Below are 15,142 nucleotides of genomic sequence, written 5' to 3' on the forward strand. Positions count from 1 at the left end.
ATGTAGTGGAAAGAGGGGAATCACCATATGAACAGTGATACAATAGGACCATTGGATGCTGCAATTAATTTTGCATCTCTCTAGCATCAGAAGCTTGAAGTGTACAAAAAAGTAGTTGTGTGTTAAAACCTGTGCAGAGAGAATTATTGGTGTTTTTCTCAAGTCATTAAAAAGTGCAGGGACAGAGCAGGCCCACAGCGATGTCACGGGGCCTGGTGCTGTGTGCTGAGTTCCTGCAGCACACACGGAGTATGAAGCCTAACACTATTTCTATGTGCTCCCACAGGTGTACTTTTTCTCCTGGCTTCTGCAGTTGCTGAATATAGTCTGCACAGACTCCATCACCCTTGCCACAACTCTCGCTTAAAACACACCAATATGATCAGAAAAAAGCCCAACCCACAGATGTCTTGGAGCCAGCTCTTAGCAGTGACGACAGTCTTGCTGTCTTACAAGAATGTCTGGTAATAAGAAATCAAAATGTAAATGCCAGTGAAATCTCACCAGGCACACCTAGGAATCTTAGGAAAGGCTTGATGTTGAAAGCACAACATTTCCTAGGGGCTGGAGTAGGGCAGGTGAAGTCAGATTTATTCAGAGACTGTCTTTTCAGGAAAAAAATGTACATCTAAGTATGGACGTGCCCCTGTAAACGTGGTGGGTGCTCTGTTTCTTACTTTCCACATTCTGTTGCTTTCCTTCCTGCTTGCTTTCTGTGTTTTGTGAGGAGCAGCAGGTCTGTCATGCCTACCCATTTGAGGCATTACTGTAGCCTATCTGACCTCAAAAGACCTGTCACGGTGCAGCTTTTGCTGGAGGCTATATAATGGATGGGTTATTCTCAATGGGAATATGAGAGTCACAAATCATTTCCACACAGAGACCCAAGAAATCACATTATAGTCTTAAAGGCCAGTGGAAAGTCAACAAAATGCCTTGGGCCTGAGCAAACTTTTGTCCTGGATCACAGAGATCACTAAGTTTGAGGGAAATAGATGTGGAATTGGAAATTGTTTTTCTGCTTCTGCAATGAAATATTTTTGTTCAATATAAAAATAAATACTTGCCATTTAGCTAAGCTTATCAATTTGTAGGGCCAGCCAAAGATAATGTCCAAGGCTGGAGCCTCAGGCTTATTGACGGTTGTCTGCGGTGAACAGTCCACAGGGTCTGGGCAGACTGACATTTACGAGCTGCTGACCTGGGTGCCTGCCCATGGCCCATGTCTGGGAGTCTCCTCCCAGCACATGCTGTCTCTGGCAGTGTTGGCCATGGCTACCACACAAAAAAGTTGGGTACACTAAGCAACAGCCAGGCTTTAGTTTATCTTTCAACAAGTGAAATGAACAAGACTTGGTCATACCAGTTCTAAGAGGAAAGCCAATCTCCTTAATGCAGAGTATATGCAGTTCATTATTCATTTCGGTGAAACGCGGAGTGCACCTTGCTGTGCAGGCCAGCTGCTCATTTATAAAATTGATTATGCATTCTCTAAAGCCATCTCTAGGGAACAGCTAAATTGCATCCATTGCCACCAAAGTCTTTGATATCCCTGTGGCTGAAGAATATTATAATAACAAGGAATAAAGAAAGATAGGCTATGTGCTGATTTTTGATGTTTGTCAGATTTTGCTTGCCTCAAAAAGTTTCAGGAGAATGTATTTCTGGCATATAAGATGCCCTTAACCTCACAGCACCCCAAGATGTCTTGGAAATTGAAGGCTGCTTTTATTGTAAAAGAAGGTAAGAATTCATCTGCTTTAAAATTTTTCCCCCATAATAATCAGGTGCTTGGTTCAAATAATAGCATATTGACTCTTCAATTCTGTTGCTTTAATCTGACTTCACCATCAGTTCTGTGAAGAGTAAAACAGAGAGAGGAAGGAGCATTGGTGATGATAACACAGTATGAAAATATCTAGCAGTCTAGTAGTCACTCTATATATCAAATAGCTGGGTATAAAACTGCCTGAACTTTGACTTTTCTGCAATTTTCTGGCACAATTTTTTTCCTGAAACTTTTCCTTAATGAACTGCTCACCCTTCCTTCAATAAAGACTCCCTTATACCAATTTAGATGAACATCAGAATGTAAAGCAGATACTGCTTACAAGTGGATCATGAAGAAACTGCAAAAAAATTAAAAGGCTGCATGGGTTTTCCCATTTCCTAGTTTTAAATTCACTTAAACCTTGTACTTCACAGTGATTTTGTAATTAGAGGAGTTATAGCTATAAACCTAATAATCCCTGAGTGACAGACTGTGGCATATGTTGTTTATGCTTTTCAAAGTCATCTACAGTCTCTAGCTTTCAGAAACTGCTAGGTGATATTAGGTGATATTTTCAGCTCAGAAGAGAGAGGGGCAGGCCTGTGGAAGGCTGCAGGATGCTGGAGCTGCCAAGGTCCAAGACAGCTGTTGGCACAGACACTGGTTTTGAAGGGGCAGATTGAGCCCTTTGTGGGGAAAGTTTGCTGCCATCTCCATGCTTAGCCAAGTGTCTCCCACACATTTCTGGATTAAGCATGTCTCTGAGCCCCAAAATGGATCTTTCCCCAATTCAGTAGCCAGAGCTGGAAATGGGTTCCAAGGCCTTCCCCTGCAGCCCTAAAAGCCAAGGTCACAGCTGCTGGGCAAGGGCTTTTCTCCCTACTCCTCCCTGTTGTGAAAATACAGGCTTCATGGGGCTGGAGGAGGTACTCCAGTGACTGATGTTAATGCCTACAGGGTGCTTACACTGCTTATATTTTTTATCCCTCCACGCCTGCCTGAGGAACAGCCGTGACCACCTGCTTCCTTCAACCGGCACATCTGCAGCTCTTTCACAAGGGACCGTTTCAGATTCGTGGGGGCCGAGTGTGGAAGTGTGACTGCTGCTCTGAGCTGCACCCTAAGGAGATGCATGAGCACCCCCTCATACCTAAAATTTCTCTGTGCGCTCTCTTGTGCTGGTTTTGGCTGGGATGGAGATAATTTTCTTCACAGTAGCCGTGTTTTGCATTTGTGGTGAAAACAGTATTGATAACACAAAGATGTTTTTGTTACTGCTGAGCAGGGCTGGCACTGAGCCAAGAGCTTTCCTGCCTCTCACACCACTCCAGCAGAGATCAGACAGGGGGTGCACAAGGACTCGGGAGGGTTTTTTTCATCGTTTTCCTGCTCAAATATTGTTGCTGTATAGAAGAAGAAAAAAAAAAAGCATCCTAAGCTTGACAGAGCTTGACAAACCCCCTGGGCCCAGTCCACCTGAAGTCTGGGGAAAGACAGAATGTCAAGGTATCTCTGTAAATCAGATGCATACCACAAAATTGACTCCTGTTCAGGCCCAGATTTTAGAGACCCAACCCTCTGGGTCCAAGACTGTGAGTGAAATGGAGCTGTCTAGCTCCATCAGATTTGAAGGTTCTCTAATTATATTTCACTAGATCTAGGCCATTGCATTCTTTTCATTTCAGACTCGGGGCAATAGAGTAGTGGATTTTTCAATGCACAGGACTGCAGGGTTAGTTGAGTGAAGGTCTTCAGGACCCTTCAGGGTAAGGGCTTAGTATGTGTTTGTCTGAATTTATAGGGGCTGTGACTTCCATGTCTTAATATTAACAGGATGGGCTTTCATGGGCAGCTACTGGCTGCCGACTAAATTTTAGCAACTGGATTATCCTACTAACCCTTCTCTGTACCTTCTCTTAAGTGAACTGTACTTGGCAAAGTGCAAGCTTTTAAGATAGTAGAAAAATATTTCAATATACTCCAGGTGTTGCTAATGCAATCTCATTTTTCTTTCAGCTGTCAGAGAACTAATCCATCCTGAGTTGGAAATGTCTCTTGAAGATGCATGCTTCTTTCCATTACGGCGTGGTCAAATGCCAGCCTGTTCCTTTGAGGATTCTTTTGAAGATTCTAAGCTAGCTAGTAGCTTGATTTTACTCTTCCCTGACTTCTTTTTGCAGCAGATTAGGTCACTGAAAGCTATGGGAACTTAGATATTAGAAAAATAGAGCACAGTGTTTCATTATTCTGTATTCTCAAGACAGAGCTATTTCTTCAGTCCTGATGCATTTCTGCACACTGTTTTAGCAGCAGTGCTTTTAGTGTAGCAGACCTGCGAGGAATGGAGGGTGATGGAGGAGGAGATGAATACTGATGAAATTGCATCAAAGAAGAGCTCCGTGCATTGCAGCGTTAGTGGTGTGTGCATGTGTCATTGACTTGTGCATTTTCTGTGGTTATCTGTAACATGTCCTTAGAGGTGTAAAGTGTACAGCTGTAATCCAGACCATATCAGTGATGTTACTGCATTTTTTGCATTTTTTTATGGTTGGAACATGAGTTCAAGGAGGACTGAACAGTAGCTGCAGAGTGTGATGGAGACAGTCCTTCAAACTGTTTTCATATCACAAGCTTATCAGAAAATTCTGGCACTGGTGAAAGTTCATACTCAGTGATGTGTAATGGCCCTTGTGCTCCACACTGAGCAAGTGTGTCTTCTTGCAGATTTCCTCAGACCTACTTGGTTTTAGGTGGTGGACCTACCAAAAATCTTAAATATGGGAATACTTGGCTTTTGATCCCTCTATGGTCCTTGGCCAAGTTAAGCTTCTAGAATGTGGAGCTGTTGGAAACACAGGGACCCAGGACAACATTTATGGAAATCAGCAGACCCAGTGTGCCTCTAAATTGAGTATGTTGAAAAAGAAAAAACTCACTCCCCAAAACAACTCTCCCCCTCCCTGCTTTTCCACAAATTTCCCACATCATCAGGCTGAAGGCAGGCACATACTCCTTGGCTTGGAGTCCTCAGATGTGAGCCTCTTCTGTGTCTCCGAGCAAGATTAGTCTCTCTCTCATTTAACAAAAATATTTCTGCCAAACATCAAGAGAAGATTTGTACCCAGGTATCGAAACATCTTTGCATGCACAGTATTTGGGTCTAAAAGGGCGGGAGGCATGTCTGCCATTTGCAGAGAGAAAGAACAAATCCAGCTTTGACATGCAAATGCTGGCTGTCTAGAAAAAGGCCCCAAACAAGCACTGCTATCCAGATTCAAAACTTCTGTGCCCAAATGTCTTCTGTGTGTAGTTTTGCCAGCTGTACAGTACCTGCAAGGTTAGGGCTCACAAGTCAGCAAGGCATAAAAGTCCCAAGTGACGAACTCAAGCTGAAATATGAAGTGAAGCGTTAGGTCACCTGGGAATTAGGGAATATCTAACTTGGAGCATTTTGTTACTGCAGGCCATGAAGTTTGATAGGGTAAGATGTCCCTGCATGGCTAAACTGGGCATCTCAAGAATATGGAAACGCTGTGATCTGCCATTTAAAGTGGTCCTTGTGCACCAGTGTCCTTTGGGACCTTGTGAGAAGTCTTGATCAACTAAGTCCTTTCAACAGCAAATCTTTTAACTGTACTTCTAAACTGCAGAAAATGTAGGACTGTACAAAGGCCCTGATCTCCTTCAAGGTTCCTTTCAGTAGCCTCATTCCTACTTCACTGCTGTGACACTTCAAAGCAGGAAATCTGATGACCCCATGCTGCTCAGTGTTGGGCAGTCGCAGGTTTTCAAACAACATATCTCTATTATTTGGAGGCCGGGCATCACTGAGCGGAACAGATTTAGCTGCAGTAACCTTTTCTAAAATTATCCTGCTAATAAATCAGCCTCAGCAGAATTGTACCAGACCTGTGTGCAATCCCACACTGTGCTGTCTTCTGTTCCAACACACACTGGGGAAATTCAGGGGACAAGCTTTGGACTTACACCTCATCCATTCATGATTATTGGGAGATGGCAGGGAAAACGCCTCAAAGAGTTTGTAAAAGGGAACAACTGTATTCTGTTAGGAAAAAACCGACACAGGTACCTCAGTCCCACTTAGGAACCTGAGCTGTAAATTGCTTTCTTTGCTATAAACTCCTTCTTCAGTCAGGCACCGAGTCTTGCAAATCACAGCGCTGTACCAGTGTGCAGAGTGCTTAACAACACCATGTAAGGTGCAGGTACCCAAAATCCTGTCTTTCTACCTGGTTTTGGGCCTTCAGAGAAGGTGTATCTGCAGCAGGGAGTGCTAGGTAGTGGAAGAAGTTCTTCAAATAGAGGTATTCATACTTTATGTTACCCACAAGATCTCAAAATGTTAGTTTATATTTTTTAAGGCATAATAATATTCTCATAACGAAGTTCTCAGCCTGTTTCACATTTCCTTTCCCTTCTGTCCAAGGTTACTCCTTGCTTCAATATCTTCTAACATGCAAACAATAAACAAAAGTAATGCAAAACTGGGAGGATCATACAGATATTATCACCAGAAATTTCCAAAAGAATCAAATAAAATTGGGGATCCCCCGCTGTGTGAAATAGAGAATTATGGATTTTGTCTATTCCTATGTTACTAGAGTTGGTCTTCCACTTGATTACAGAAGCAAATGAGAAAAACAACTTGTAAATATCAAATAAAATGAGACAGCTTGATACAAACATTTTACATTTATTGGAAGAGTACAGTAAAAAGGGGACTGCAGACTCATTAGTGGTAACTGGTCCAAAGGAGAAGACACAGGACTGTTTAAAAAAGGTCTGCAGTTTACGAGAAAACTGAAAATCTGTTATATAACAGCCCAGGAAAATAAAAAGTTAGCTTGAGTTCTAAAGTGTAACTTTAAAGTATATAAAAATTGGCAAATAAATAAAGTTAAAATGCAGATCTATTTAAAATTATAAAGGACCAACAACTGGCAACTGTATAACATACTTATCATTTTCAAACTTAATTAAAAGCCAGATAAACTCACAAATGTTGTTTCTTTTCTTTTTTATTTTATTTTACATGTATACTTAGGGAAGAAGCACCCATTTCCAGTGTTATGTATTATCGATCTGTTTCACAAATATATTATTTTTAAACAACAAAGAGCATAAAAGGTGCTTTACCTGATATTAGACTTGCTGGTGCATATTTTGGCACAAAATTGAGACTTGAGTAGATACCTAAAGACATCTGCAAATGGTATCTGTGCCCACTCAAGGCAGCTGGTGTCAAGTCTTGCTTCTGACGGCAGGTCAGTGATGTGAATTTCCCACCTTCCCCAACACCCCTGCTCCGTCTCCAGCTGCCAACAGTTACACATAGGAAAAGCAACACATGCAGTTTTAAAAACAGCAGTCCTACAACCCCAGCCCAAATTTCATCCCCAAAAGTCACTTGAACACGTATGTAACTATTCAGTCCTTTAACAGAAGGTACAAGGCAGGTGTTTTAATGTTGGCTTTCACGCCCCAAAATTTCTCTGTAGGAGTCTGCCTGCCTTTTGTGTCCTGTGTGATGAGCCTATATCATGGGGTTTTCCCTATCACATTTTCAGCGTTTTAGTGAAAATTAGGTGGGAAGCTTGGTGGAAAAACAAGTTAGCTTGTGATTTACGGGTAATGGTACAATTAACCATGGAAACAGACATGTTAAGCCGTATCAATTGAGACCCAGTGCAAGATCAGTTCCCTGTACACAACAATAACGCATACCTTCTGGAATTGGAGGTCTCAGCACTTCATACTGGGGGGGGGGTGTATAATTACCACTATAAGTAAATGTTGCATGACACAGTGAATTCAAAATTTTGAAAGCAAAATGATGAGAATTAACACTATCTGAAAAGGTCTGTTAAGAAGAAGGAAATTCACAAGGCTTAGGTGGAATTAAGTCACTGCTGTTGATTTTGAAGACACTGTTCTAATTTGGCCTGATAGCAAAATGTCAAGGAGCGTATTTAGCTTTATAATTCGCCCTGTGTGGAGCAGGATGTTCTGCACTGTACACTAGGCAGTCAAGAATGTGGTTTCTCTGATGTATTTTATGATGTGGACAACTCATAATATAGCTAGGATATGCAACTTCATTACAAATGTGATTTGAACAATGTGCTTCACCTTGATTCGCAGTTACTTCCATTTTCATACAAACACATTGCCCTAGGTGTAACATCACTACAGTATTTCTGAGTTGAACAAAAGCAGGAGTGTATTTGGACTTTTCTGTCACCAGAATAACATTTTTTGGTAAGTGAAAGGGCGCCACCTGTGGTACACGGAGCCTGAATTCAGAATTAGGAAGTATTTGGGAGATGCAACAGTACAGATTATTACAGCAGAGCTCAGCTGGAAGTGTAAGCTTACTGCAGCCCTCTTTAGAGAGCAGAAAGATTCTTTGAGAATTGAGCCAACAGCTCAGAGTTAAGTCATTAACATATCAGTAATCCAAGAATTTTACATTGCTACTTGCATTAACAATTATGGAATTCTTCATATGTTGAGAAAGACTGAGCTGACTGAAAAGAGTACTGTGCATCTTTTTTTTAGTAATGGAAAGTTCTGGCTCATACTTTCAACATCTGTAATGTAGAAGGAATCACTGATCTGATTTTTCTTTTAAAAAGCCTAATTGCCTTATATTGATGAAAAGTTTCAATGGCTGGCTTGCCTACTGTATTAAAACTTAAATTAAGTACTTATCTACAAACACTTTCATTTCTAAAACTAGATGATGGTTCCAAATAGTAGCAATTCAGGATTTTTTCCAAGCATTCTCTGCTCAATGTGAATCCTAGGTTATCATACTGGTTCAGAGGATGTATTTATCTATAAACACAAAACCAATTAACTCCAGTTGTATTTACAAAGCATTTCATTCTGGGAGATAGAGGAAGAAAGAATCTAGTTCATGGCTCTTCTATGTTTTCAATTTATGACCTCAGTCAACTCTATTTGAGGGTTTTATTTATCCATTTTTTGTAAGTATGCCTAACAGTTTTTCATTTGGAGAAGGCATATGGATCTGAGCTCTCTAAATGAACTACCCTCCCATAACTACAATCTCAAACAGCTGCAAAACAACAATGCTTGTAGCTAGTGACCTGATTAGTCTTTTATCTCACAAACCACCCCCCCAACTAAACCATCTGAAAATTCTAATTTAATTCCTGCCTAGATGATGCCTGAGAAAATGGTGCTCTGAAACCATAATATAGCCAATAATATACAACTGCCTGAAAAAGAAACAACTCTTGAGTTAACATCCAAGTTCTATACCTGGACATATGTTCCAGTTGAAATTTTGTATCAAAGAGAAGGGGACATAATAGTAACTAAGGGTTGTTGGTGGAGGTAGCATTCCTGGGAGAGAACAGTAAACACATCTTTCTGTTTTATAGAGTAGTTGTAAGGCTGAAATACAGAAATTGCTTTTGCTTATTTGACAGAGAAGCAAAATCAAGTTGGATTCGAGGGTTAAAGCTGTGAAAATTTAAAGTCAGAAGCTTCCAGCTCCTATTCTATTTGGTACTTATTATAATGAACACAATGACTCTGCTAAGTGAATGTGAAAATACACAAAAATGTTGGAGCTACCAGGCAGATCTTGCTGGACTTTTCAATGAGAGAATCTTCCCTTCTTTGATCTAAAAGTAAAGTCAGGTATTAATAACATACTAATAGGCAATTCTGCAATGCATGTAGGAGCTGGAAATCGCAATTCAGTACCACTTTGAGTACAGAAATGGTAGCAATACTTGACTGTTCATAATGTGGCAACTGAAAGGATTCTTCCATTTCAACTTGGAGCTTTCCACCTTTAAACTTTATTTATAATGGGAAGCTACCCCAGGGAAGAGCGACTCTTAAAAAATCTTGATAGGCTCCTCAGTTTGATTCACTTTCCTAGTAAGTTGTTACTAATGATTAAGGACTGCTTTTTTGTTTTGTTTTTCAGTAAATCTGCAGAAGGAAACTGGAAGAAAGCATTTTTAATTGAGCTGATATTTCAAATTTACCAGATCTCTTAAAAACTCATGGTTGTTTGGAACTTCAGGAATACTGGACTTGCCCTTTACCTTCTAATTACTAATTGAAGTAATTGCTGGAAGTGAAGGACTGCATGAAAACCATTCTAAGAAGAAAAAATGCATAACTTCGCTGCTAGCAGGGGTATTGTTCCCTGACCTGCCTAGGAAGAATGCTTCCAACAATATCTGAAGTCCTTTTGTGGTTTAGGGGGAAAAAAAATTAATTGGTAAACTCTTCCTTGAACTGCAAACTACTTAATGCTTAGCCATAAAAATGTTACAAATCCAAGTGCACTGGCTAACAAATATTTCTACTGCCTACAAACAGGGCAGCTGTTACAGAAAGTGGACTCTTTCAGCTTCTTCCCCTTTATTTAATGTTTATAATGAGTTATTGTTTGTGACAATCAATTATTTTCAGAACTGTTGCTTTTGAATACCATGTTTGATGACACTATTTACACACTAGGTTAGGTCTTAAAATATTGCACTCTCTCAAGTCTGTGAGTAGCACTGACATTTAGAGGATATGACAGCAAGAATACTGGAAACAGGGCCAGTATTTAATCACTGTTAATATTTGTGCAGCAGCACGTCTGGGAAAATTGGAGGGGAGACATTTTTAAATGCTTCTGAGACTTGGTTACTCCATAACCTTGGAAAAATGTGGGGTTTTCTTCTTTTTTTTATTATCTTTACAATGGCTGCAAAAAGGGTAACAAAATAGTTATAAAGAGGTAAAAAATGGGTAACTTCATAGTCAGTTTTAATGATGTGCTTGTAGGATTAAAGTAAGCCTAACAGGTGGTCAAAGACATGGATGAAAAAGTACTTAAGTATGAATAATCTAATATTTCCTTAACCTGTTTTGTCTTTCCTGTCACTAAGAATGGGCTTTACCAGCTGCAGTTCTTACTGATGGCCTTCTGGTGATGCACTCCTCAATAACAATTTCCAAAAAAGTTTTGGGCAACTCTGCAAAAAGGCATATTGTTGTTAAGAAGAAATGCAATTTAACTGTAGTTGATAAATGAGAAGCTAATTTACTGGTTTTCACAGAAACTAAAGAAAATGCACATTTCAAAGATAATGCCTTAGTGGGATGCTAACTCTACAACACCACCTTTTGCTGAAGCAAGGTTTGTTTTCAGATAAGATACTTTTCACTATTTTACATTCCATAAAATAAAGAAGCTTAGGAAACCTTATGATTTCACTGATGACTGGACTTGGAAGCTAGTATGTGATTATTTTCTACTAAAAACAAACTAAGGATGCACTTTTTGCTGTCAAAGCAATTTTCTTAAAATAATGAATGCAATTCCTAGGAAAAACATGAAATTAAGAGATAACTGGTTGAATCCCATCTCATGTTACAAGCTGAGGATAACAGTATTTAGAGTTTCCTATGTTTAACAGTGTAAAATAATTCAGGTTTCCCTCGGGGTGCCAGTGTACCAACCTAACCTGAAATCCATACTTGCAAAAGAGACTTAATTTTAACTTCTTTGTTAAGTTCTCTATGGCAAACATGGTACATCAGCCAAATGACCAGGATCTGGCTAACCTGGTAAGATTAACCTGACAAGATTAAGTCATCAAAAGGCCATGCAGAGAAGATATTGCAGCTTTGCTTCTTGAGTGCCATGTCTTTCTTTCAAATTTCATGGTATGGCAGGCTTGGTTGTGAATGCTCCTGTGAGAAGCCTACAGTATCTATAGGTATGGATTCCACTTCCTAAGCTGAATAGTTTCAGCAATTGCAAGTCAGACACGATGAACAAGTTCTGCCACAAACTGTTAAATTAATGACATGAAAAGTTTAAATAATTTAGAAGACATGTACCTGTGTTGACATTTATTCTATACCTATAAAGCCATTCTGGTATTCTCCCAAAGTATTACTAGTTTTGAACTGAACTGATGCCTACATCAGGAACAGTAACAGATTTTCTGAAAGCTGTAGAAATCCCCTGTTTTAAAAAGACTTTAAATAGAACTGTGGTACATATTTGTGGAGGTTAACTATTTCAGAAAAAAATGTTAGTACTGTTTTTATCCTTCTGCAAGAGTCTGGATGGTGCTTGGTTAATCTATGACAAATAAAACATTATTTTATTTTATCAGAATAAAGCAGTATTTCTTTGCTGTCAAGAGGGCATATGGCAAAGAAATAGTCCACCTCTCTAAAAGAAGAATATTAACTCTCCAAAAAAAGCTATGAATGCTGACACTGTTATCCTTACTTGCAGACTTTAGAGATGCATACATAAGGAAACGCAGTTGGATGAATCTTGGATTTTCCCAAATGACTGTGAAACATTCCTTAAATCTTAGTACACTTGCACTTGCATTAGCATACTAGCAAATTAAGGCACAGACTCTGTGTGCTACTTAGAAGCATACAAACTAACAAGAATGTTTCCTATTGCTCTTGAAAAATATCTCTGGGCTGCTTGAAGTACAGAACTAAGTAAATATATCCAGTACACTTATAATGAAGTTTTCATTTATGCCACCAAGTTTTCCAAGCACTACACTTTCATGGGTATGTGTATATATATGCTTCCTTATCTCCAAGAAAAAAATCACTTAACAAAACGCAAGAAGCACTCACCATTCCTTACACCTGGATATTGACAGTACCTCCCCAAATACAGGTGATGTGCCCCCACACAACCATTCACTGTTGTAGCTGGACACTAATTCCTATGTAACAGACAAATTCTTCTAATCTACGCTTATTTTGGTCACACATAGCCCTAAACCACCACTCAGCACTACGGCAAATATACTTTAGAGAGCAAAAGATGTTGTGGACAATAGAAAAGCCACTCTAACAGAAATAAAAATGTAATGTAGCCACTGACTTAACTACATCTCAATCCCACTGTAACTCTAAAATATAAGGCTAATTAACATTCCAGATGCTGTGTTACTTACAATCCCTGTTTCTTACTTGCAGTAGCAGCAACTGGTATCCCTTGATCTGAACATTTTAGTAAATTGCTAGAAATATTTTAAGCACCTTAATGCTGGAACTCAGACAGGGATACTGTAACTTGTTCCTATTTCTATGTAGAGCCCGAGAAAACAATTCCAGCTGCAAAGAGGACCCAGAGTCAAAGTAACAAATGGTGCATTTCCTCCTGCCCCTATCTAGTAAGTTTTTATTCTTTCTGGCTTTTTTTTTTTTTAATATATATTTATATGTATATATATACAAACACAAGGTTTATATTCTTGGTACATTTAAACCTTGTTTATCCCCAGTCTTTTGATATTTGATTGCAATTATCTAAGAAAAATAGGTTAATATTTCTACTCTGCTGTTCCCTGTCAGAGGCTTTAAACATACTTCTTTCCTTTTGGTTGTTTGAACAACTTCCTCATGCCACACAGAAGTAGCATTTTCCTTTGGACACTATGCATGGAATGTTCTTTTGTTCAGAATAAACTTTTGCATGCTCCAGCTGCATTCTGAGAATTTTTACCAATTCAGGAAAGAAACAGGATCAAAAGCAAATATAGCAATACATCCTTTAGCTCCTCTAAGATCAATGATATTTGTTATCTGCGGCAATCATTAATAAACCTTTTTTTCTTGGCCTACTACTTTTAGGTATTCTTTGGAAGGCAGATAGTTTGCAGTATTTCTCAGCATGTGCAGTCAAGACTTTATATTGGTCTTTTTTTCTAATAAACATAGGTCACTGTAAAAGAAATTATTACTGAATTCTGCAGGCATAAAAAAAGGGCATGATTTAAGTAGATCACATAAAAAATCAGAAGTATTTCAATAAATGCACAAATAATTCAGCTACAAAAAAAAAATCTGGATTTTTCCATTCAGTAAGCATGTTTGCATCCAGAATCTGACTGACTTTCATGTTTAAAACAAAGTATCACCTAAATATATCAGCTGCAGAAAGAATTAAAAAAACCCCCAAACTTCTAGTTGAAATACTTGTTAAAACAGTCTTCAGTTTTAAGGTCAACATGTATGACAATCCCCACATTAAATTAATATGTTGACATACAGGACAGGGATAGCAGAGTGAGAGCACAGCTTAAAGTAGAATACCTCTGAAAAATGTTCACTAGCAGTTATTTGCTGTAAAACAGATAGAAGCCACTGTCCCTTAAATTTATAGTATGTGCTTTCCTATGTACATGTAACCTAAATTACAGTACTACTGTGAATGGATATATAGCATTTCGCAGTATATATCTTTAATGCAGGTGTAGACACCATTCAAGATGGTACACCACTTAATTTCAAAGTAATCCTAGAAGAATATTGCAAATAATGCTGTATAAATGCATAGTGTTTGAGGGAAAAAATTACTTCACTGGAAAATAAAGTCCCAGACATTGAGTTTGGCACTTCTTCATCACTATGTCACTTTCTTTTTGATTGAAGACAGCTCTTTCTGAATCTCACTGAATTTTGGCCGGTTTTCTGGTTTGTAGTCCCAGCATCTCTGCATTATTTTATGTATTTCTTCTGGACATTTTTGTGGTGCAGACATTCGGTAGCCTGGTACACAGAAAAAGTAGGGAAAACTTTTAGTACTGAAAACTTATGCATATTGACAAATCTAAAAAGAGCAAAGTTAAAGACCATTTCATTAAAAAAGACCTTCAAGGCAATGTGAGGAACATCTTCAATACATAACCTATAGATGAGAGATAATTATAAACTAATTAAAGCTCTGGTACCAGTGATATTTAAGTTGGGCATGCTAAATGGTCAGTTTGCTCCTCATCCCTAATAGCAGCAACATGCACAGATTTGTTTCCTGCATCTTAGGAAGTTGCTACCCTCTGGTTTTCAGTTGTTTCCTTTCCTCGCTGCAGTAAGAAAATTGGTAACAAAAATTAAGATGGGAGTAAATTTCTTTGCTCTTTTTGAAGATGTACCAACTTTTATTCTCACGTTTCTTCCCCTTTTTGGCTCCTTAAAGAAGTCCCTCCCCGTTTGCACTTCAGTAATTTTTCCTTCCTCTGTTTTCTTAACTTTTGTATCTTTCCATCTTATCTCAACTCTCTTTCTCTTCTGGTTTGCTTAGATAGGCAGTGACTTCCACACCTCTCTGCTGCCATCAGCCAAAGGAGTTCTCTGACTTGGCAGTGAGCAGGAAAATGGACAATCAGTTAAGTAAATTAGCAGCTAATCATTCAAAAGTCACAGGTAAGTGGATATTCAGGCATGTCATCAATACCCTGGACCACAGAGGTGTACTCATATCAATGAAGACAATTTCCCAACAAGTAGGAAGTTGGGAAAAACGCCAGGAGGATTCTATGT

General features: G+C 38.9%; 1 protein-coding gene across 3 annotated transcripts in view; it reads right to left on the minus strand.

Annotated features, from left to right (window-relative positions):
- Window positions 1–6,465: 6,465 nt before the first annotated feature.
- The window catches only part of FER (FER tyrosine kinase), a 158,621-nt gene continuing 149,944 nt past the window's right edge, over window positions 6,466–15,142 (minus strand). For all 3 annotated transcript variants that reach the window (XM_008639842.2, XM_017742362.1, XM_017742363.1), the window contains one exon: window positions 6,466–14,371. In XM_008639842.2, coding sequence (XP_008638064.1) covers window positions 14,229–14,371 — 143 coding nt within the window. In that variant the 3' untranslated portion in view covers window positions 6,466–14,228. The remainder of the gene's footprint in view (window positions 14,372–15,142) is intronic.

This window comes from Corvus brachyrhynchos, unplaced genomic scaffold, assembly GCF_000691975.1.
Source record: "Corvus brachyrhynchos isolate BGI_N302 unplaced genomic scaffold, ASM69197v1 scaffold128, whole genome shotgun sequence".
In the NCBI taxonomy this organism is placed as follows: domain Eukaryota; kingdom Metazoa; phylum Chordata; class Aves; order Passeriformes; family Corvidae; genus Corvus; species Corvus brachyrhynchos.